Consider the following 25,706-nt stretch of genomic DNA (forward strand, 5'->3'; position numbering starts at 1 on the left):
AGCCCCCCCTCCCCCCACACACACACAATTGCAAAGGGTGGCATGGCTATCCCCTGGTCAGCAAGGCTTCCCTTCCTCCATTTCATGGAAATAGGATATCTCAGTACTATTGCTGAATCAGGGCTCCTTCATGTAGTGCTAAAGTGTTATGTCAGTTTAAAAAACAAAATATAGGAAATGCCCCTATAAAACCTTCTCCTATTTAACTTATAGCTCTTTTTTAAATATTTTATTGAAACGTCTGCTATTGAAAACAAAACTGAAAACACGTGACTGAACCTTAAGTGGTTACTATGGGAAGGATACGATCTTTCTTGGTGCTGAGTTGAAAATGGAATCCCCTTCAGCCTCCTCCCTGCTCTACTCCAGATTTCTTAATGGTGAGGAATTTGTACCCTTTTGGCTCAGGTTGCAGATCCTCTTGGTCAAATCAGGGAAGCTGAAAGTTCACTTCCTCAGGCATTAATAACCCATTCCTTTGCTGGTTGTCAGAACTGTGCTTGTGATTGATATACAAAGACTCAACATTGTCTTTTTAGTCTTATTAACGTGATTTCCATTGCTATAAACAACAACTTCACAACATATTTCCATTCATATGACTGCAAATGGATCTAAAACATGTCTTAAAAGTTCTTGTGCATTTCTTTGTAAAAGTCAGCTGAATGTAAGTCCTGTGTATATTGCAGAACATGGTGGGTTTGCAGTACTTTTCCTTATTATCAGACTATATTATTATTGGGACATTATTTCTAACATGGTTCAGTGGATAGAAAGTTGTAACAGGATTTGGAGACCTGGATTCAAGATGTGTGTCTACCATGGGTATATTTTTGCCTTGGTCTTCATTGTATAAAATGGGAATAATGACCTACCAAGCTACTGAGCTTTATAGGGTGGTTGGAAATTGGTATAACATAAGGATGATAAAGCATATTGATACCCATCTCCACAGTAACTACTGTAAAGCATTTTGTCAATTCTGTATGACAAAATTCCACATGAAGTATAAATAGGGCAGTCATAATTTGGCATCTTTCCAGGGTTTAATAGTACTGGATATAATATAGCAGAATTAAACAACAAAAAGTCCCCTTGATTTCCATAGGACAGATTTAAGCTTGTACTTATCTCTACCATTGAAGTCAGTACGCAGGTTTGAACGGAGAGGAAAAATAAGCCATCATTGCCTACTTTCCTGCAGCACGTATGCCAGTCATGTCCTGCCTAAATAGCATAATTACCCTCACAGGATGGAGCTTGTCATGACGTCTGAACCTGGTGAGGGTGAGTGGCGGGATGATTTACAAACCACCCCACAATCCTAAAACAAGCTATGGGTTCCAGGGTAGTTTGTAAACCACATCTGCCACCCACCCTCACTGGGTTCAGACATTACAACAAGCCATACCCAGTGAGGGTAATTATGGTAATTAGGCTGTGTGTGGTGGCTTATTTTCCCTCCTTGATCATGGGAACCCAGTCAGTGGGTCTCAACATGATTAACTTTGGCTAGATCGTGCCCTTTGTTTTATAATGAAAGCATCATTTTAAGAGAATTGCCTCACTGAGGAGAAGCAGTGAGAATTTATAATCTACCTGCCACCTATCCTCTTAAAATTTGTCCTTATGCTTACGTTCAAATAGCAATTTTTGTTTACAAGATGCACTATTAAAGCCACAAATAGTTCAAACACAGATTAAAACATACTGCCCGATGTTTTTTCTTCTTCTTATCTCTGCATCCCAAACATAGCCTTGGAGCAAAACCTTTTGGACCACATGTCTGTCTGGTTATCTGGTTATCAGATACTGCTGTTTATTCAAGAAGCCTTTGAAGCATACATGGGGTTAGAAGGGGAAAAGAGAGGGCTTTTTAAAAACGTTTTTAAAATGGCAGCACAAGTTGAGGTGACTCTCAAAAGCAAAGAGGCTTTGTTTGGAAATGATGAATTGATGTCCCAACCAAAGTCTTTGATTGTAGCTCTGGCTTTAGATAAAATGCCTGAATAATTGCTCTTGCAGTGGGTCTGGGGAAGATGCAGTTTCACATTAAAAAAAGAAGAAAAAATTGGGTGCATTCAAAAGGTTAAAGTGGGGCCTCCCGTTAAGATTAACTCTCGGCCCCATTATAGCTCTTTGGCATGCAGGCCCCACCCATGAATAGCCCTGTGCTGCTAATACCATGCCTTTGTTTCTTTTGCTGGAAGGGTGTTTTTAAAATACCCCCTCCCCCAGAAAGGAAAGAAAACAGCTCTTTCCCTTTCAGTGCCTTTGGTCATGTGATTTCCCTTTTTCCGTGAGTCATGGCTAGGGGTGGAAGGTGAATCAGAGAATGATTCAGAGATCAGAAATCCTATTTTGACATTTATAACAAATTTGGACTGAAATGGCTCATAATTGAATTCATAACACAGGATACAAGACACATGCTTACCTTAATTGAAGTTTATCTTGAAATACTAGCACTTTCAGAGAGAGAGAGAGAGAGAGAGAATGGATCTACTGCTTTGATTTTAATAAGGCTTAAGCTGTAGAACTCAGTAAGAAAGTTCAAAGGGGGAGGGGACGGAAACCCTGCCCAAATAATTGCAATTCTTTCAAGTATGTGCATTAGTGTGGGGATGGGGCAGGGAGGCAGAAGAAATGCTTCCTGTTCTGGATACCTTTGAGGTTACTGAATGCTACCATATTTTCTTAGAATGTACATGGGGCTGCAGTGGGGGAGGAGCACCCACCAGCCACCCACCCACCTAGCTTCTGTGTGTGAGGGTTGGGGGTGGCTTTTATGTCAGGCTGAAATCTGATGACAAACACATTTGAACAACAGCATTGCTGCCTCTGAATCCAGTTTTTGCTCATTTATGCAACTGGAGGAATTAATTACTTCACAACTCAAACCAAGTTATGTGCTTGGATACTTAAATTGTTTTTACTTCCACAAAGACATTGGTCTGACAGTTCAGAATCCTATTTGGTTGGTTTGCTGTTGGATGTTTTTGTTTTTCTGTTTTGCTTTTCTTAAGGGGGTTTGGTCATATTTCAGCATGAAAACAGTGAAGGCTCTCTGCCAGAAAAGTCTGTACATTTGTTGTTGTTGCTTTTAGTTTTGTTTTGGTTTTGAAGGGCTTATCTTGTATGATAGAACTAATTGGATTGATTAATTTAGCCTGATTGTCTGAGTGTTTCTTCTCGGTTAAGTAGTAGTCAAGCGAATAAGGGGTTTTAGTTTGTGACATGGAATTACTTTAGACTTAAATAATTTGTTGAACATTTTGCTATAAATATTTCACTCCAGTCCAACGAACAGCCTTCCCCAACCTAGTTCCCTACAGATGTTTTGGACTACAACTCCCAAGACTCCTGCCCATTGGTCATGCTGTCTGGGGCTGATGGGGGTTGCAGTTGAAGACATCTGGAGGACACCAGGTTACCTACCCCTGCTAACACAGATTAATCTTTGCACAGAAAGAAATGTGCCTTGATACACAAAACAACCTGCTGGTCCCCCAGCCTGTGCATACATGGTCAATTGATCACCTTGGGGAAGGAGGTGGAACTGACTAGATACCCTTCATTCTGTAGCAGGTGATAAGCCTTGTCAGAACTGACAGCACCAATCACACAGAGGTTGTGGGGGTGTCAGAGAGAGAAGAGAAATCGTTGCTGCCCATCTTCAGATTTGTGGGCATTGTTTTATGGAGACCATCCTTTGAATTGGCTGAGTTTCTGTGTGTGTGTGTGTGTGTGTGCGTGCGTGCACGTGCGTGTGTGTGCATGTGCTGATGTTTAAAGAGCTCTTTTTTAAGTGTCTAAACAGTTTTTTGTTCCTCTCTGCAAGTTCATGTATGAGATTGCCAACAGTGAAAAAGCATTGTCATTATTATATTTTGCTTCAGTGTTTGTGGTCACCTATGCTTATAGAAGATTGGAAGCTTTAGGGTTATAACAATTTTAATAATGTAATGATTATTGCTGTATTAAAGATAACTGGATATATGTTTTCATGTGGTGGGGAGTGGTCAACTGCCAATTCGAGTCTTACCTTTCTTGGATGGAGGCCACCAACAATGCTTCATATGACGAAGCATAATTTTTGTATGGAGTTCAGTGCTCAAGTCTAACCACATGAAACCATCTGTAATCAGGTGCCATCAGCGATCCATGGTTAAACTTTTCTGAGCCTGAGTTGCAAATAAACAAGCTGCATAGCTTGTAGGAAAGCTAAATTCTCTCTCTCCCTCCAGTCTACACTTTAGCACTGTCCCAACAGCTCTTGGAAAGTTTTATTTTAATATTACTTTAATATTGCTTAGAAACTCAGTTGAGGGAAAGCTGATCAGAACAAAGGCAAAGCTAAGAAATCAGTTTTAAGATGATTTCTTAGATGATTGGCTCGTAGAGCACGAGCCAATCTATTTTTATCTTGGCTGTATCTTACTCTTTTTTCAGGGAGCTCAATCAAAGCAGCATACATGGATTTTCGCCATGTTCATCCTTGGAATAAACTTGTGTGGTGGACAAGTTATCAAAGTCACGAAGTGAGCTTCACTGAGCAGGGATTCAACCAAGGTCTCCCCTGTCAAAGTCCCAATGCTCTACGCCACTACATCGCATTTGTTTTAACTTTAAAACTGGGTACCTCTGTTAGGTAGGGAGCATTAGCAGATCTGCCTTCAGGATGTAGTTTCTAGCTTGTGATGCCAGATTAGCTACATTATAGCACAAAGCTGCTGTTTTGTGAACAGGCAAAACCATCCCATTTTTCCCCTCATCTCTGAAGCGAGCCCTACTTAGACACTGATGTCGTCAGGTCTAAAGCTTTGCGAGCGGTGGATCCAAATCCATAGTGAGTCTACAGCAACACCATCATGATGCAGGGCGAGGCAGCATTTATACTGAAGTCAAAGGTGAAATCATTGCCGCTCTTGAGGAATTCTTTCTCACATAAATCCAGTGAAGTCAATACAGCAGCTCTTTTAATTAAGAGTTGACAAGATGGACAGAGTTTTATTTTATTTTAAAATAAACTTTTATTTATTGAGAAAGCACAGGTAATAAATATTTCAGGGTCCTGAAAAGTCATCCTTAGTTTTGTATTTTTGATTACAAGATGCTATCAACTTACCCCCAAAGAGCATGTTAATGGTAATTTTTTAAATAGTAAAATGACTTATGACCAAGGGTTTGTTGTCACTGGGTTGCTGTTTTTAAGGAGCTCCTGTAGCTTTCACTTAGATATACAGATAGTGGAGACGGTGGAGCTGTAGGTGGGGGAAGCAGGGTTCATTTTATCTAGCGGAGCCATTAGAAGACCTTACACAAACAAAATGTGTCAGCAAAGTTAATGTTTTTGCTGTATGGTGTGTGATGTGATCTGACGGTGGAGTTGGCTTCTTGCTCCTCTCATCTCTTCTAATAATCCACTTAACTAAGAAAAGTTGTTGCTGTTTTAAAAGAAATACTGATTTTTAAAAACTGTTTGTATGTTATTAGTTTTATATTATTTATCTTATGTTATGGTTGCATTATATATTCTATAATTCTTATAAGCTTGTATATATTTATTTTTTTAAAGAATGTAAATAAACAGTAACTACTGTCATAGTGAGGGTGAAGAGAAAAGAGAAGGACAGAAAAATTTCCAATGTCTTCAAATAATTCTAGGATATCAGGAGACAGGAAGCAACAGGGATTAAGCTGTGACAAGGTAGATTTAGGTTAAACACTTGAGAGTAGGTAAATCATGGGATCTCTTAACCTCCTTTGCTGGAGGATTTAAGGAGAACCTGGGTACAGCTTCTAGTGAGAGTGTAGATTTACAAATTATTCTAATTTTAACTGGAGCATACACAAGTTCCAAAGAGTACAATGAAAACAGCTATTTTTATATATGTATCTGTTTGATTAATTTATTTTAAAGTTTGAGTTAAGTGACCCAGAAATATTTTTTCTTACTTAGGAAAATTAATTTTTCAGACTTTGAGGGAAACTATTCATGCTCTTTTGCTATACTTCTTCTCTCACGTGGGTTTGTGCAGTGGGAGTTGTAATATCGACATTCATTCCTATGTATGTTGGAAATGTTCTGCTTTCATGAATTGTTTTAGGTTTTTCTTTAGGGAAAAAAATCATTTCTCATAGATCTCATAGAATCATAGGGTTGGAAGGGGCCTACAAGACCATTGAGTCCAACCCCTGCTCAATGCAGGAAGCCCGATTCCCAGGCAGTCTCCCATCCAAGTACTAACCAGGGCTGACCCTGCTTAGCTTCGAGATCACACGCATCCATCCTTTTGTGGATCCTATGTGCTTTATCTTTCCCTCCTTGGTGTTCTGTCAGCATCCCTTTCCCCCAGTGCTTTTCAAACACAATATGGCTCCGGTATCTGTTTGCTTTTGCTTTGTAATGTTCAAGGAAGATCCTAACAGTGTGGTTTCAGCTAGCATGATAAGACTGACAGTGACAGAGTTCGCCATTGTAACAATGCACTGTTGGGAAGACTGAAAGAGGTGGGGAGCAAAGATGAAACTGCAGCAAGCAGGAGTGAAGGGTTGTTTTGAGCAGCTTTTCAGGGCTGGACTCCACATAAGGATCACAGTGTTGGCCCAGCCATTAGGCAGAATGAGATAGTCACTTCAGGTGGACTCTCATGAATTGTTGTCTATTATGCTTTCCAGGATGGCTCTTTCTTTTTAAGAAAACAGTTCTTGCTATAAATACTGTGCCTTTGAGGGTATCCACAGAAATCTGCTACAGTTTTTCAAGGAATTAAGGTTCTCCCCCCGCCACCCCAACACACACATACACACACAGCTGATTATTGTTTTTGTTTTAACTTGATGTCATGGCTTCTAAAAAAAAAGAAAGAAAAAGCACCATAAACGCAAAATATTGGTATTGGCACATATGTGCTCACACCAAGAGTGAAAGAGACTGCGTTGCTTTGGTCAGCCTTGTGTTATATGTTATCTTAACTTAAAAGTATCCTGAACCAATGACTATTGTAAACAAAGTATTTGTCTAGGAGTGTTGTTGGTCTGACTCAGTAATATTTTCCTCTGTTTTCCAACTCTTCTATATGAAACATGACGTTTTAAAAGGGTTATCAGTGAGAGAGATGATTTATTACGTCAAAGTTATTTAGATTTTAGAAAACACAAACATTTCTCTCCTTTGGTTGCATAGACTGCTATGCTTTACCATATCATGGCAATATACTGGTTAAAGTCCTGAAACAAAATAAGGGATTGTTGTGTAGCTTTGAGGAACAATCAGAGAAGGGCAATTTGAATCTTGGTTCTATTTTTTTTTTTTTTAGCTTTCTTTCTTCCTTTCTTTTTCAGTAATCTTGTAAACATAAGGAAATATGAAGTTTCCTGTTTCTAAACTTGTGATGCTAATATAAAAATGTGATGAGATCAAAATCAAATAAAACCCTACATTCTAAAATGGCAGCCTCAGACTTTAGTTGCTACCATGTTGCCCCCTCTGGTGCAGCAAACAAACAAATAGCTGCTTAATTGACTCAGCAATTTGTGAAGTCCTTTGCCAGTGACTGGCTTAGAAAGTAACCAATGGTTGCTTCTGTTAGGCCTTTGCAAAGGAGATTTGAAGGTCAATGGTTCAAATCTGGTTTATGTCAGGAGATGTTAAGTGTACATGTGTTTTTCATTCTTTCGCCTTTGCCCGTGGAAAAAGTAACTGGATTTTAAAAGTTCAGTATGTAATAGGCTCCTTTAAATGTACATTGTGTATGTGCATGTGCAATTTCAGATTTTGAATCCTTACTTTTTGTACATTCAAAGAATTGCAGCACACCTTTGTCTGTCAGACTGCTGAGAGTGCAAATGTGTGAGATGTTCAATCTCTAATTTCAATTTCCTGACCTTTACAGAAAACCTAGGTCAGTGCCTGTAGTCCCCTGCCTCCCCCCTCCCCAATTTGGCCAGAAATTTTAGAAGTTGAGTTCTATCAAAACCTTTTACTGAATACGTACACAAACTGGTTTTTTTAGGTTAACTTTTTAAACCCAAATCCACTGATAGCCTGAGTTTTAGAGTACAACCATATGGAATGTTGCAGGTAATACAGACAATGGTAGTTCTGCACACATAAGGACATGGGTTTCTCAACAACCCTGTTTCTAAATTTAGGGAGTAGGTTGCAATGTTTCTTTCAGTTTTTCTGTCTTTATTTTATTTTATTTTACTGTGTATAATTTTATTTGGCTAAAAGGATTTTCTTCTGGAAATGTCTGGTTATTGATCCAAGAAGACTTCTTGGTGATAGCATACAGCTATCTTCAATTGTCAGTTTAAGAATAATCATTTGTTCTGCAAAGTACTTACATCTCAGTGCTGTATAAAAACAGAGCATACAGACTGGCTGCAGATTTGCAATCTAAGGTATATTATGGAAGGGAGGTAGGAGGAGAGGATTTAAAAAATGATTAAATGGGAATATCTGTGCAAAATGTTGGAGTTTTAAATGTTCTAAGAACAGTGGGGAAGGGATGTCTATGCATGGTGGGTGACAATGACTTTCATAAAAAGGGCTGCATGAAACAAAAGTTGTAGAGATGTAACAGAATGAGAAATCCTTGGTTGAGGTAATAGTAACATTGCATTCGAAGGAAATAATTGTGGAGAATCACAAGAAGGAAGAAAGATGAGTAGGTGCAAAAGGAATGTGAACATGTGTAAACAAAAAGCAGACCTTTAAAATGGACAAAGTGGCGGGGGGGGGAAGGTTGCTAGTAGAGAGACAACAAAGGTAATATGTGGTCAATGCGCAAAGAGTAGAATAAACAAGATGAGCAGTAGCATGGATATAAGTGGATGGAAATGTTAAATTTGGAAGACTAAAAGAAGTATATTGTAATAGTCCAGTTGAGAGAGGATCCGAGTATTAAAGGCACAGAAGTAAACAAAGGATGAAGTCTAGAAATGTTTTAGAGTGCAATCAGAATACTGAGCAAGATTGCACACCTGAGTAAAAGGATAGATGGTAGCAGAAGCAAAGGTCCAAGAAAAAGAAAGAAGTATTACTAGAATATCAGGACAGTTGAGAAGTCCAGTTCAGTTCTGTTTATTACATTTCTATACAAAACTAAACTTAGATTTAGATATATTTAAATTAAGAAAATAAGAAGAAAGCCAAGATGAAACATCAAGACATGACACAAGATTAGTCAATGAAGCAGGAAGATCTAGTGCAACAAATAGAATTGCATCTGTGAAAAAATTAATAATTAATCCTAAATGAATAGTAGCCAAAAGAGAAAAGATAAACACAAAAAAGCAAAGGTCTTAGGACTGGCCCCTGGAATGACACCAAGAGAGAGGAAATAAAGAACATGAGCCATGAGGAAATAAAAAAGAGCATCCAGATAAATACAAAAGTAATCAGTATAAAACATTACTGTAAAAACTAACAGAAGATAAAGTAGAAAACAAAATGATCACTAATGTCGGTAATACATCACTATTGGTAAGAGTCAAAGCAGATTCAGTGGAGTGATGGGCAGAGAAGCCTGACTGGAACAGATCATCTAATGAGTTATCAGCAAGAAAAGACAGGCAAGTTGTTCTAGAATTTCAGAAATAAAGAGAGTGTATAGAGAGTGAAACTTGGAAAGGTCAGGAAAGTCCAGCAAAGGGGTTTTCTCCCCCTCCCCCTGGAGGAGATAGAACAAAAGCTGGTTTGAAAGATGCAGAAGATGATGAACAGTGCCTAGAGTTGAAGAATGAATAAGGATAAAAAAAAAAAAAATAGAACAGGTCAGCAAATCACCTTGCTGGAAGGCCTCTTTGAGAGGATGTGGGAATCGGTTGTGATTTTATGTGAAACTTCTACATAAACCCATTCAAATTAGGTAGTGAGGATATATTGTTCTGTGTTGTTGTTGTTTTAAGTAGATAGGCTATTTTTTCATAACTTAAGTAGGTAGGCTATTTCTAATAAGAGTTAATAATAACTCTGTTCTAATATATTTTTATATCTTGCTTATTAATTTATAATATGCCGTGAGGGATTGGATTTGGCAACAGAGATGGGGTGGAGGGTGTGGCCAATGTTTAAACAGTTGTTTCATTAATGGGAAGAGGGAGTTGTTGGGCCAGTTGACAGAGGGACAGAGGACCACACAGCTTATTTCCTGTCTCCTGGTTCTTCTGTCCAGAATTAACCAGTTTACGCTGTCAACAAACCATTGAGTCCGCATATGCCATTGCTAAATACCAGATCAGTACATGAGAGACCATCTTATCTTCCAGGATTTGATCATGAATGAGGATGTTGACCTGGCCTGTATGAAGAGTTGGATAGATGAGATAGATGGAGTCAGCTTGTCCCGGTGGTGGCCTCCTCTGTTCTCTGTGCAGCAGTTACACAGGGCCAAAGTAAATGTTCTCTTAATCGTGCATAGTGTAGCTATGCATGATAGTTTTCTTTACTGTCAGGTAAGCACAAGTGGCCCCAATTTGGTTTGGAACCACAGCCTTCTGGGAGTGGGGAGTTAAACCTTCCCCCTACTCATTTTTCCTGAAGTTACATACAGCCCTTTAGGGAAGGGGATTAAAAGAAGGGAAAACAGCATCCACTGATTCCAATGAGGATGTTTTTCTTTTCTTTTTTAAAAACCCTCCCCCTTCAGGGGGAAAATGGTGGGGGAAGGTTTAACCCCTGCTCCTGGAACAGCATGGTCCCATTCCAAATCAGAGCTGTGAGTGTTTACATGAGAGAGACAAAAATTATCATGCATGGCTTCACTTTAGCCTCTGTGACTGGTGGGTTAAGGTCTCTTTAATTATATAGAAATTATATTGCTGTCGTGGTTGTGGAGAACCCTCAACAGACCACTGTGATTTGTTTGTGGCACACATCGATCCACCCACTCGCATCCGATCCAACTTGATTGCCACTTCGGATACCATACACTCAAGAGCCATCAGGATGCATTTACTTCATTTTCAGTTGTTGCAGCCTGAAGATAAAACAGAGCTCTTGCAGAGGTGAGGCCTAACACCTGTTTGCTCAACCCTTGTCCTCCTTGGTTGATAACATCTAGCTGGGAGGGGGCTGGCAAATGCTTCATTATATGAGGCAGTGATGCTGGCCACATTGAATGAGGTGGTTGTTAGAGCATCCTAAAGAAAACCTTCCTTGACCCAAGACCATTGTTACAACAGTTAGCTGGTTGCAAATCTCCATACTTTGGAACGGATAGTGTGTGTGTGTGTGTGTGTGTGTGTGTGTGTATCACCAGCACCTCTCTGTCCTGTCCACACCAGTAAACATCATGATTTATTTGAGCATGGTATTAAAAAAATTAATGTGCTTTCTATTTTGGATACTATTGCACAATTTACAATAAACTTTTTTTAAAAATATAGGCTAAAAAGTGTTTTAGCACTAATTAAACAGTTGCTGAGGATAAACATGGAGCTACAATGGTGCTTTGAAGAGGCAGCATTTTTTTTGTATTTTTGCCCTGCCATTTACACACATTCCCAGGATGTTTTACAAAGTTCCAGAATAAAACACATAATTAAAATATACAGTCACAAGTAAAAAACAGCATGGGCAGCATGAAACAATAAGCAGACTAAATAGCCTGGGAAAATAAAATGTAAAAAGTCTTCACCTGACACTGAAATGACATCAGTGTACACACCAAGTGAACCTCTCTGTAGGGAACATTCTAAAATCAGGATGGCACCACCACTGAGAAGGCCGTCTCTCTAGCAGCCACCTGACTCACCTTGGATGACAGAGGAACCTGAGGGAGGGCATCTGCTGAAGACCTTAGCATCTGGATAGGTGCACTCAGGGAAGGACAGTCCTTCAGATAGTCTGGTCCCAAACTATGAAAGGTTTTGAAGTTCAAAACCAGCACTTTGAATTGGACCCAGAAACAGACCAGGAGCCAGTGCAGTTGAGAGAGCACTGGTGTAATGTGATCATAATGCCTTGTCTCAGAAATCCAGCAGCTGAATTTTGAACAAACTGCAATACTTAACCATCAGCCCCACCTATGGCAAGTTACAGCAGTCTAAACTTTCAAAAAATCAATTTTTAAATTTGCTCAGTGTTTTTGCAGGGGGAGTGGTGAAAAGGCAATTTAAAACAAATTGATTTTTTTAAAAACTAAACCCAGCTTTTCCCCACCTGGTGCACTCCAGATATTTTGGACAGCAACTCCAACACCCCAGCCAGAATAGCCAATGATCAGAGATTATGGTAGTTGTGATCCAAAACATATGGGGGGCACCTGGTTGGGGAAGGGCTGAAATAAGCTGATAAAATGATGCTGACAGAAAAATTAATAGTGAATGTGTACCAAAGTATAGGTGAGTTATCTAAAACACAGGAGAGCAATAGTTTTATGGTGATGTCATGTAAATGCCTTGTAAGAAGCGAGAGAATGAAACATAGCAATCCACAGTATTGCGGAAGTGTCCATAATTGAAAAGACTTAAATGATATTTCAATGGACATAGATCACTGTGGATCTATGAACTGCTGAGTGAAAGAAATACGTCAAGGATCCAGTTTTAAATGCTTTCCTAATTTTTCTATACAGGATACTAGTAAAGCTCAGAAGCAGGAACTGTAGCTCTGTCCATACCTCTCTCCCTTTCCTAGTACTGTGTTGACTTTTGGCAGGAGAAAGAGAACAGTCAGTTCTCCGCAAGCAGCTCTACCAGAGAAAAGGGAGCCAAGGCCACATACTATTCTGGAACCTTACCCTTCCTAGAAGAAATTACTGATTGCATTCAATTTCCCTATGAGCTCTGTTGTCTGGTATCTCTCCCTGCAGCACCTGTTCCACCTCAGTGTTCCTTTCATTATCCTGTTTCTGCTGTGTATAGCCAGTATGAGTTTTCCTGCTGCCTCTGCAGGGCCAGCCTTACCATTAGGCAGAATGAGGTGCACATCACAGACAGCAAATGCTGGGCTGGGAGGCAGTGACACAAGATGTTGGAGAATAGGGGAGTGTGTGCCATCATGAGCAAAGGGCTGGATGCACCTGATCTTGTCTGATCTCAGAAGCTAAGCAGGGTCAGTCCTGGTTAGTACTTGGGTGGGAGCCCGCCTGGGAATCAGGCTTCCTGCACTGAGCAGGGGGTTGGACTCGATGGTCTTGTAGGCCCCTTCCAACCCTATGATTCTATGACTATGACATCTATGACTAAGGCTTGAACAGAGCTCTCTAAGATAGCCTGCTGCTCTCAGGTCCAGTGAGAATGGCATGAGGATGTTGTCCTGTCCCCAGCCAGTGCTGAAGTAAGATTCAGCTGCCTGGTTGACTTCTGTACTTGAAATGACACCTTGTCCTACAGCAAAAAGGCAGCAAAAAGTCTTAGGCCAGTCCTGTATTATGCATGCCCCTAACACTTGTATCCTTTGACATTGCCCTAGCATTTATTTTATTATTTATTTATTATTAAATTTATTAATCGCCCATCTGGCTGGTCACCCAGCCACTCTGGGTGATGTACAACATATAATAAAACAGTTTAAAACAATAAAATTCTACAATAAAAACATTTTCTAAAATACCCTAACCCACCCCAAATGCCTGCCTGAACAACCACATTTTTAATGCATGATGGAAGCTCATTAAAGCATAGCCTCTGACTTGTATCTTCTAAGTCATGATTCCTCTCCCCTCAACCTGCCAGACTCCAATTTTCTCTAGAATGGAAGTACTATAAACCTGCCGCACTCCAATTTTCTCCAGAATGGAAGTACTATAATTAGAAAAAGGATGTTGAATGGGATAAAGTTGCATAGGTGGAATGAAACTTTTCCTGAGCTCAGGGTTAGATATTTGGGGTTGGATGTGTACACAGTATTGATGTGTACCGTCAGTTTAATAATAAAAATTTAAAGAAGAAACAGTTAAGCTTAATGTCTAAGAGACTCGCTTCAGATGTTGCATTACAATGTATGATACATCTTTTCTGGCCTCCTTGAAAGTGGGTGTGGCGCTGGCCTTCAGACTTGAAATAATTGTCCTTTGAAGGTCCACACAAATGTTTATTCTGATATATTGGTGTCCTCGTCCTCCTCCTTCTTGGAAAGGGGTGCAGGGTTAAGCAGATACCAGGCTTCATTGTGATCCCTAAGTGATCAAGGAGAATATTGCACTGGTGCATTTTTGCATCATTTCTGCCCCCATCCTTTAATATGTAAACTTGAAATGCAGAATTGTGTCCTGAACACAATGTTCATATCTTGGTCTCAATCATCAAGGAAGTTATAAAGTTGTAAGCAAATGGAATGCTGAACAAGCAAGTCAAATGAAAGGCTTTTCTTTGATCAGCCCCTTAGGAAATTCGTAAAAAGCTTTATATTTTCTTATTCTGCATAATTTTGCTTCTAGTTATGCAAAGTGACTCTTAAGATCTTGCTATCTTAAGTGACTCTTAAGACTTTTCGGCCTATATGTGCAACTTTAAACACTAGAACAGGCTTATATAAGCTGGCACCCTCCAGCTGCCAGGACACAACTCTGCAGCCAGGGATGATGGGAGTTGTAGTCCACTCACAGAATACATACAACAGTGTTTCTGCCTTCTGCTGCTGTTTGTGGCTTAGCTGGCATGAATCACTTGAACTGCTGCAAGCAGCTTCTTCTGTGTACTTGTTTCCTGACCATGGCACATCATAATCTGTGGATGGAATGTGGCCTGTTTGGGGTAGGATCCAAGAAGTTGTTCACTGTGGAGCACATCTTGGTGTTGTTGTTTTTTAAATACCCTGTTTATCCTGCTTCTCTGAAGTTTGTGTCTTGATCACACCTGAACAGTTTTCTCTTGATGAACTGCCTGAAATAGCAGCTAGGCTTTTGGTCTGTTTTCGTTTGTCTCTTTACACTTTAAATAAACCTGCTTCTACACTGTTCTAGGGATTTTTTTTAATTTGTTATATTTTCAATCTGCCCAATAACAAATGTTCTCTGTGCTGCAAAAATTTCACCAGAACCTCTGTCCATGCTTCCTCAAAATGGCCCCTTCTGCCCCTCAAAAAACACTGTCCAGAAGCTGAGGAACGTGACCTCCAGCATGTGGAGGCAGTCTGGCAGAGCCCTCTTGTGTGCGTACATGGAAATACTGGGTTTGATGCACAGGGTTCTAAGTCTGGTTATTAAAAAGAAGTCAGGTCTCAAAGAGCAACTAAATTCTACAGTTAGCCATAAAAAAAAGCTTTCCCCCAAGCTGACACCCTCCAGATGTGTTGGATTACAATCTCCACAATTCTTTGCCACCATGGCCATTGGCTGGGAATTATAGGAGTTGTAGTACAACATATCTGGAGGATGCCAGGTTGGGGAAAGCAGTCTAAGAAGATATATAGAGGTGCATTAATTTTGCATTTCCTTATGGCAGAATTTGAGGCTCAGCATCTTCTGGGTGAGCCTTTATGAATGAGAAGTGAGAGGAGATACGTGAAACTTGACAGAGTTCATATTTAAAGCTTGTTTTGTGACTTGCTGGGAGATTGTATGCATTATATGAATAGCTTTTTTTTAGATTTTTTTATGCATGCAAGGAGTATGTGTTCAAGATTTGTAATCTACACTAATTGATGGGAGTGGGGTGGAAAATTTTCCAGAATGAAAAATTTCTGTTACTCTGCAGAAATGTTTCCATGTTTCAAAATGCATTGTTTCATTAAAAAAAAAACCTAGTTGATAACATAACAAATGAACACTGTACAAAATCAAATTGGACAACTGGAGTGAATGCTAGTCAAACTGTAATTATTGGGCACTACCCAATGGGGCACTTACAGCCCTGCTGATTCTTTTGCACTCCTCCCTTCTGCAAGTGGTGTGCCCCACCAATTCTGTTGAGTAAGCATGACTAACTGCATACACAAGGAATATTTAGCAGTTCCTTGAGGAAGGCCCAAAACTCGTGGAAATGCTCATTTTTGGATTGGGACAGGTCAGTGGAGCTTCCTTATGTGAGCTCCACTGACCTGCCCCATTCCAGAAATGGGTGTTTCAGCTCATTTTGGGTTGCCCCCAGAAGTGCTAAATTTCCGTTCTGCAAACGCTGGATGCCGTTTGCAGAATGGAATCAGTGGCAGTGTAAGTGCCCCACTGCATACTGCCCAATGTTTTTCCGGTGACTATACATAAGAAGCATGCACACCTATATGTATAGATCTTCAGGCATGTTAACCTTAGATATCTTAACAGTTTTTAATGCCTTCATGGAAAGTTCTATTTATTTATCTATTGTATTATGCTTTCCCATCATAGTACTCCATAGTGTTGTACAACAATCTACAAAATAAAATAAGTCATAAAATAATCATAAAAATATATGGCAGGCCCTTGTGCCCTCTGAAAATCTGCTCTGGAATGTTGGAGAACCATCTGGAATAGGGGAATGGGCAAAAATAGTCTCCTCCCCATTCCACCAGTGGGATCCTCCACTAGATTATAAGTCTTCTGGGATGGGAGAAGCTACTCTGTTTACAGAAGGCTAAGTTGGGATCCAATCCCTTAAAATACATGGGTTGTGTCCAACAGTGTTAATCTGCTAGGAGAATGGATTCCCCCCCTGCAGCCTCTGTGTGCCTCCAAATGTTCTCCAGAGGCTTGGCTGTGGCTGTAGGGGTGAGGAGAGGAAGAGGAAGTCCTGTAATATAAGTGGAAGTCTACTTGCACAATACTGGAAATCAATATATAAGACAGATAGATAGATAGATAGATAGATAGATAGATAGATAGATAGATAGATTGATTAAAGGTGCAATCCCATGCATGTATTGACAAAAAAAAACGGACTGGGGGATGCTAGGAGTTGTGGGACTTTTTTCTGTCTAAACATGTATAGGATTGCACCCTAAATACCAAAAATTCACAGAGCAGATCACCTGTATTTGGCTTTGAAGAATCAGGCTCTGTCATGATCTACCAAGTTCTTGCATTCGTTCCAGATTCTGCCCAGTCTTGGAGCAAGTAATTGTAAAAGCAAACGTTAAGCAACCTTCGATGGAATGGACTAGAGCAGCATTCTTTCTAGGTCCAGCATTACATTTCCAGTTCTTTCTGATGGTCACCAACCTATCCCTTGGACCAGCCCTCTATTTATTTCTTGTCTCAGTGAGAAAAGAGTCTTTCCCCGCAAACCCTGGGGGAATTATTTTATACCTGGTTCTAGTCCAATGGTCAGATGGTGTCGTGCCTGCCAATAGGCTCTTGAGTGGTAAGGATTAGGAACTATTGTAGTGCTCATGTTATGTTAAAACAAAATTCAGTCATGTCTGTACACATATGCAGAGTTGACATGCTGTACTGCTAAACAATATGTAAGGTTCATACTAATATGAAGGGCCTAGCATGCATGGGGAAATTGTGTTTGGTTTTGAGGGCACCTTGCTTAGAATTCTATTGGAACCTGATGGTTTTGATTTGTTTTTTTAATGCCAGTCCTGTATGTTAAGAATGGAACCTAAACCCACACATCATAAGGAAATGTGTTAAGGCTGATGGATTGTGGTATGTTCCATGCACATTACTGATGAGAATTTTGTGTAGTCATAAAGAGGCAAGCGTCTCTCTTTGTTGTTAAAATACGCAACCTTCTTGGGTCTTTGTTGTACTGCATCTGATGTAGACCTTTTTCAGGATACCTACAGCAATTGTGATTATTTAAGCCCAGCGTGGTAAAATGACCATGCTATGGCAAATTCTGCCCTAAAGGACCCTTGTGACTATTTTCATTTCGTACAAAAGCCACAAGCAGTGTTGTAACATATAAGCAATATATTAATTGCATTCCGGCTAATATAATTTCCTCAGATATAATAAGTTCTGTGGCAGGTTGGCAAAACAGGGGCAGGCAACTAGTTTGGAACTGACTTTGTAAAAAACAACAACAACTAATTTGCACAACTTAGTTACTAGTCATTACCATAATTTGCATGGCATTTTCATTTGTATGCCAAACTAGGGTCTGACATGATCCAATTACCTATGTATTTATTCTGAAGTGGCTTCAGATATGGAAAAATGAATAAATCCTTGCAAAGTGTTGATATGTGAACTTAGGCAGCAATCCTGTACACATCAATGAGGTTTAAAACTCACTTTTTAAAAGGAGTGAGCTTCTTCCTTCTTGCCTACAAAATTACAAAAAATTCAGCATTACAGCTCAGACTTGTATTATGAGTTTTAGGGCACAATCCTATGCATGTTTAGACAGGGAAAAGGCCTACAACTGCCAGCATTCCCCAGCCAGCTGCTGGATGGGGAATGCTGGGAGTTGTAGGCCTTTTCTCTGTCTAAACATGCATAGGATTGTGCCCTTAATTACTTATACATTAATTCCTGCTCAGCCACTCATTTCCTGTTATGTCCAGAGACAATTAGTCACTATTATAAGCTCCCCATGTTCAGATACATGTTACATATTTAAGTGATATGTCATTTTATCAGGCAGTCAACACAGGATAAAGTATAAATTACGCTGTTCCTGATTTTTTTTTTTTAAGTGATGTGGTATATTTGTACTGCTAATTTAGTTAAATTTCTGAAAGACAATCAGTTTCTATAAAATTATTTCCTCTGAATTGAATACATAGTAAAATCTGTTTTGACTACGAATATCACTCATCATGTTGCCAGAGGTAGTAGATCATATATTGTTTTCTTCTCTGGAACGTTGAATTGTCAGTTTTTTCAACATTTATGATGCTAACATAAGATAGGATATAATATTAAAAAACAAGGGCTGAACAGCCAATTATAATTGCAATGTAAATTATGAATATTTGTATACATTATTTAATACCTCATGAAAACAAGTTTGGTCTCTCTTTAAAATATAGCTACTATACAGAAAACAATTCTCAATTAAAAACTAATTTTTGCATGATGAATTTTAAAAACAAGTTGAACTTCTATATTTTTTAGAAGTAAATATGCTGACCTATATAATTTGGTAACTCTTTAGTCTTCCAAGTAATATATTGGCTTTACACAGACCTGGGCTAAGAGGGCTTTAATAGACTAGAATCTCTGTCAAGAGGACTTTAAATGAAGAGCAGAATCCCAGCTGTTACATGTGAACTCGCAGATGTGGCCATATGCACAAGTAATTTCTCATTAAGCCCATGAAAAGGCTTGTACTATAGATGAAGCAAAAGCAGCTCTCACAACATAAGTATTTTTTCCCCAGCTTCTATGCTGCATAATATTTGCAAGTTTCTTTTATACAACAGGGGGTTGTGAGGGCTTCAATTTAGGTTTGAAGTCTTGGCTGGCTTGGAAATCTATATTATTACTACTGGTAGTACAGCTGGGATTGTTTTGGACTATCAGAATACTTCCTCGAAGTGTGTGTGGTAAATTGAGCTGTGTTCCTAGGAGCTTGATCCACACATGTAATCATTGTGATGCAAATAGTTTGGTGGTTCATTACCCTTGCATTAAGAAGATCCTTCAGTGTTGGCCAGACAAACATTTCCATACTTAAGCTTTGTGGATTCATAAGTTCACTTACCATGCTGCCAGCTACAGTTTATTGGCTTGTTTGAAAACAATGTCCCTTGCAAGAGGACGTGGAGCGCGCGCGCGCGTGATGTTATCTGTATTCATACAAGCAATGCAGAATGGGATCGGGAAGCTGGCAGATCTTGACAGGAACCCAGTCTGTAAATTCCTGGTGCTCTGAAATATATTTTGGAGATCACAAAAGATGCCACGTTCTGGATCCCTGGCTCACGTGTTCTATTGCTTGCCTGTATGGTTGTGGGCAGGCATGGGGAAGAACTCACCCAAGTGCAAAAAAAAAAAGTGGACCAGTATAAAATCTAAAGAAACTCACAGGCTCTATTTGGTTGATTTTTCTATTTAAAATTAATTCATATTAATTTTGGCTGTGACGTTGCCAAGCTGATTTAATGACATGATTTTACTTCAAACTTTTTTTTAAAGCAGGGAAAATACTGAGTGTAAGGAGAATTTCTTTAAGCAGAATGGTTTGTTTTTTTCTGAGGTTTCCATGCTGCACCAGCAGGTGTTTAGACCCTGACTGGAAGCCCACAAAAGAGAGGAAATTCTGAATTAAGGCTCATTATAGGAGCCTTTTCTCCCTTCCATAGGCACATGCTAATAGGAGCGACACACGCATATCAAGAGGAGAATAGACTGCCATAATGAGCTCCAACTTGGAGTTTCCTTCCTTTTGTGAATTTAAGTCAGATTCTGAAGAACCCACTGATGCTGGGCACAATGCAACAGGAACTTCTTCCGTACAACCCACTGGAATTAATGGGATTCACAGAAGAGCAGAGAGCGCAACCGAGCTTGTGTAGGGGATATTTCTGGCAGAATATGCAGGACAACACTTTTTTTTTTAAAGGAAAGACTGTAAGGCAGCCTTGCCCAAGCTGGTGCCATCCAGATGTGTTGGATTGCAACTCCCATCATTCCCAGCCAGTATGGCCCTTGGAATGCATTAGGTTGGAGAAGGCTGCTTTTTGGAATGACTTCATCTGGTGCTGCTTTTTGCCCAGTTCTATATTGTTACAGTGATGAAAGAGTGTGGTTAAATACTGTTTTTACCACCACTATTTGTATTTGAAATTTATACCATTTTTGAGACCCAACACATGTTGAAGAACTGTGTAAGACTTACAGTGCAACCATATACATGTTTACTCAGAAGTGTCCCATTCTGTTTAATGGGACTTACTCTCAAGTTACTGTACCTTGGCTTGCAGCCTAAAAAATCCTAGATAAGCTGTTTTAACAGCCATCCTGCTAATTTAAAAATTATACACTTGAAAAATTCTTTTACTCCTTTATTTTAATGACTATGCTTATTTGTTAAAAAGTGTGTCTGTGTGAATGACCTAGGTTTTATCTAGCCAATTTGTATTTTCCTTTTTAAGTGATGACCCTGGAACCTTGAATCAAAAGATCAATCTGGTATTATTGATTGGCTATTTTCTAATGCAACGGTAAGCCAGAATTGCAGAGAATTCCAGTTTATCATTGCATGTGATTATGTCAACTGTCTTTTTAAAAGTTTTAAATGGAATTTCTTTTGAGTGAAAAGAGATTTTTCCAATATTATTTTTGACCCTCAAACCTCTCTAATTAGGAGCACCTAATTGCTTTTCACATCTCCTTTCACATATGTCTCTCTGTAAAAAAGCTCTTTATAGTTAACTATGCTTTTATATATAACCTTTCTTGTCCAAAATAGTGTTTTTTTCATTTGTTTCTATAACATATAATCTGCATAAAATATGTCTCAGTTGCTTCAGCAAACATAATTGCAGAGTTTGATCTTCTTATTGCAAGTAACCTTTTACTAATGAAGATTAAGCAAATGTGTGCTTTTCTGACTATGACAGAAGGCACAGGCAAAAGTAAACATGGCTGATTTACTCACCCGGTTTGCATATACTGGCAATTCCTGGGTTGTTTAACCCAGGAATTGCCACAGCCGAGCAGGAGTGATTGCACTGCCTTCTGTGCACTCAGCACTTCCTCTTTCAGTCAACAACCTAGAACACCTAGTTCCTGGATTATTACTGTGATGTCCAAACCCAGGAACTCTGGGTTGTTTAGGGATTAAATAACCCAGAATTAACCCAGTGATCACCCAGGACCCACACCCATTGGGGAAATTGCCCAGGAATTGCTTTTACATGCAAACTGGGTCACTGCTTCCCTGTTTGGGGTTTGGAGAAATAGATTTTCAAATATCTTTGCACAGTTTGATAGGTGACTTTTCTTCATTGATTATGGATCCCCCCACCGTGTTTAGTGTTTTTGAAGAATGTTAATGTGCAGCAACACTTTCCTGTTTGATGCATTAGATTTCTGTCTTCTCCTTTCCCCACAAGCCCTCCACCCCAGACCCAGTAGGAATACAACAAATCATTCGATTTCATTGTTTGTGGGATACTGGAGTTTAAACGTTTGAGTACGCTGTCAAGGCAGTGACTTGGGCACTGAGACAGGTCACAGGTCACTGATCTTATCATCTGAACTTCAAAATATATTTCTTCCCCCGTATCCTCTGCTTTTTGTACCACCTAGCCTGATGAACAGTTCTGGAGAACTCAAAAGCTTCCACAGTTTTGTGGCATTTTGGTTCGTCCTAATAAAGGTATTACCCAACTTCGGATTTTCGATTCAAAGTGTGTATATATAATTAATTCTCTCTCACCCTCTGTCCCTCACCCACAGCACAGAGGTAGTTGAGAAATGATTTCTGCCTTGGCTGTGGCTGGACTGTCTACCTCATGGTCTTCTCTTTCACTCATTCTCCCATATCCTAACCACCATTTCCCCTTTAAAACAACAACAACAACAACCCCCCCCCCCCGCCCATCCCCGAACATTCCTCTTTCTCATTCTTGCATACCAGTCTCTCAGGGTAACCCTTCATTTCTAATCATAACTTATTCTGATATAGCATCACCGTAGTTCTGTCAGAGCAACTTGATTAACCCTTGTGTTACAGCTTGTGTCACTGATTTTCCAGTTCAAACTTAAAATTTAAGGTAGCTTCCCCTAACCTGATGCCCTCAAGATGTGTTCGACTACAGTTGGCTGTGCTGGGTGGGGATGATGGCAGTTATAGTCCAACACCTCTGTAGTACCCTAACTAGGTTTGGGAAGACTGATTTAAGACATAGTATGAAGTACCATGGTATCTGTTTAATTGGGATCTGTGAAGCTGTGTAGTTCTTCAAAACAAAGGTATGCCTTAGAATTCACAGGCTAGTTCCTCAGTTATATTGTGCAGTGTCATTCTGCTGACAGAAGCAGTTCTGTCAGTAGAACAAGGAATGGGGCAATTCCTCCTCTCCCCCCACCTCCCCACTGCCCACCACACCCTATCAAAATCTGCTCCAGAGGGCTGAAAAACCCTCTGCAATAGAGTTTCAGGTGGCACAGAGGGCTGCAGTGGTTAGGGAGGAGAGAGGGAGAAAGTCCTATCATACTAGCAGGCATCCACTAGTACAGTGTTGGGTTTAACCTCCTGCACACACACTGCTAAAGAGTCCTTCACCTGTACTTCCAAAGGAGCAGTTTAGCCATCCCTAATGTTATCCGTTCATAGAAGCTATGTTTTGTTATTAAATATAATTAGTATACTTCAAGACTAGCAACAATTTCAAGCACACTTTTAACTCTGTCATATTTTTTCCTCTTTCTTTACAGATTGCAGTTAATTCTTGTTTAGACTTAAACTGATACTCAAGAGGAGCTCACTCTTAAAGAATGCCCCTCCAAGGGAGTAAATGGGCCCAAGGCCCAATTAGAGTGGTGTTCTCTCTGGCATGTATCTGAATGCACTCTTGCATGTGTGGAAGGCACTTCTGCTCACACCAGGTGTTCTCTTTCCCCTTTCTTTCTCTTCTTACTGCATCCTCCTGTGGCATATCCTATACTTTCCTAGAGGATCCACTGATCCTCAGCAGTGGCATTTTGAGGGGCAGGGGGCTGCCATGAAGTTCCCAATGCATGTCTTTGGATCTAGGCCTATGTTTGGTATATAGTTTGATCAAAAGTTATTAATTCAAAATCTTAAATTTTAGATGCAGTTCCTAATCCTAGGCTTTTTTTTTCTTCTTTGCCTATAGTTTAGGTTCAATTCAGACATCATGAATTTAATGTTCTCAAATAGCTGGTAGAGTTCAAATGAAAAAAAGCAAATCTCAGAAGATCATTGGCAATGCTGTTTTGGTGTCATAACCCTAATAGTAGTCATTCGCTTTAAAAAATTCTGTTGTATAGACCTAAGGAAAGATCTCTAGTGAAATCATGGTAGCACAATAGATGTACTGATTATTAATATTAACATATTTTCAGTAGGATTTTCCCTACCTCCTTTTAGCTAATTGTATTGTAGTTCTGCAGGTTTGAAATATTGATCTCTTTGCCTTTGTTTTGGAAGTGCTGTTCAGTCAAAAACCCAAATTTGATGTCTAGATATTGAACTTAATTTAAGTGAATCTTTCTGTGTCATTCTACTTTAGTAGTTTCCCCCCCTCAAAAAATATGATAACATCAAGCAGAATTTTGTCTACCAATATTTTAAAATACTCTTTAGTTGGCCAGTGTTTGCCAAGAGTTTGAATTTGTGTGTGTGTTCTCTGAGTTTATCAACCATTTTTTACACTGGCAGGCAGAAGTGGTTTATAAAGCTTGAAATCCATGAAAATAAGTGGGTACATCAGTCATAAAACCTCACCTAAAATCCACATCCAATAAATGGTAAACCCAATAAAATAGTATAATACAAAACTGGTCATAGAATAGCCTAGATCCCATTTGTTCTTTGGGAAGCCCATTTAAATAAATTAGCAAAAGAAAATAATTAATTAAATGTGCCTAAAATGAGTTCATAAAAAGAGTAGTTTACTGAGCCAGAACAATTTTCAGCTACAGCCCCTAATCCAAAGCTTCACCAGTTACTGTGATGCACACATGGAGCTCTCACATCAGAAAGCTTTGCTTATTCACTTCAGGGTTGGAGGAACTCCATATGCATCGCATATGTGTTACTGTGTGCTGTGCTCATTCAGTTGTGCGCATTTGGACCTCCAGTCTGATCAAAGTTGGGGCAGTAACTTCAAGTGGTAATTATTTGACTGAGTTTTATTTAGGAAATCCCACAGTAATTGTACACTGTAGGAGAACTATAACAGGATTACGTATATAATCCTGTTTTGTGTTTTGTTTTTGACAGACTTCAATATTTGGGGGGGGGGTTATAAGTCTATGGTAACTAAGAATATTTTTCCTGTTCACAGAGCAAGCTTTACATGGAAGGATTTAGAAGCCTAAAAGAAGGAGAACCAGTGGAATTTACTTTTAAGAAATCTTCCAAAGGCCTTGAATCAATACGGGTAACAGGTCCAGGTGGGATCCCCTGTTTAGGAAGTGAGAGACGACCCAAAGGAAAAACAGTACAGAAAAGAAAGCCAAAGGGAGATAGGTAATTAATTTACTAACTTTTTCTCTTCGTGCATCTTTCTGAAAGTTTTTGTTTGTAGTTTACAATCTTTTGTGAAAAGAAGCAGATTTCTGCAAACTTGGATGCAGTTGTAAAGCTATCGATGTGAATTGCTTAACTTCTAAAATAAAAGTTGTGGATTCTCTGGAATTCACATACTCCTGATTTCAGAGTCCTTTGTTCTAATCTCAGATGTGCTTGTTGTAGCTGGTCTGTGTGAACAAAAAGGGCTCGTCATGTGTGCAAATGCACATACTTCATGATGATGATTTGTCATGTGTCAGGGTCAAGTCCTGGCATCGAAAGTACGTTCTAGGTTCATGCCATCTCAAATTTAAATGCAGCATTTATATATTAAATTTCAGTAGTCCAGTTTGTGTATCATGTGAGCATATGATAGTATGTTATATAAGTAGCCTAAAAAGTTTATTGTAATTTTCTAATGATCTGAACTGTATATTTGTAGTGCTTTGGTACCTGAAACTGCTGTATAGGGACTTACTTTGTGACTCCACAGTGTTGCAGACGTTGGAAGGCCACATCTAAATCATTGTTGGCCTGACACAGCATGTCTTGGACTTTCAGTTTAATATATGGAGGTCAGTTTGTTTTGCTTGATAATTCTTGTTTAAAATTGTCTTTCATGTTGTGCAACAGGATAATGACAAATCCTGGATGTTTCAGAATTTAAGCTA

The 25,706-nt window shown here is 39.4% G+C and overlaps 1 protein-coding gene across 1 annotated transcript in view; it reads left to right on the forward strand.

Annotated features, from left to right (window-relative positions):
* The window catches only part of LIN28B (lin-28 RNA binding posttranscriptional regulator B), a 103,763-nt gene that overhangs the window by 20,922 nt on the left and 57,135 nt on the right, over positions 1 to 25,706 (forward strand). The window contains exon 3 of the mRNA XM_084831279.1: positions 24,809 to 24,993. Coding sequence (XP_084687405.1) covers positions 24,809 to 24,993 — 185 coding nt within the window. The remainder of the gene's footprint in view (positions 1 to 24,808; positions 24,994 to 25,706) is intronic.

Source organism: Heloderma suspectum, chromosome 1, assembly GCF_057233095.1.
Source record: "Heloderma suspectum isolate Gila_16-S chromosome 1, 16-S_ref, whole genome shotgun sequence".
NCBI lineage: Eukaryota > Metazoa > Chordata > Lepidosauria > Squamata > Helodermatidae > Heloderma > Heloderma suspectum.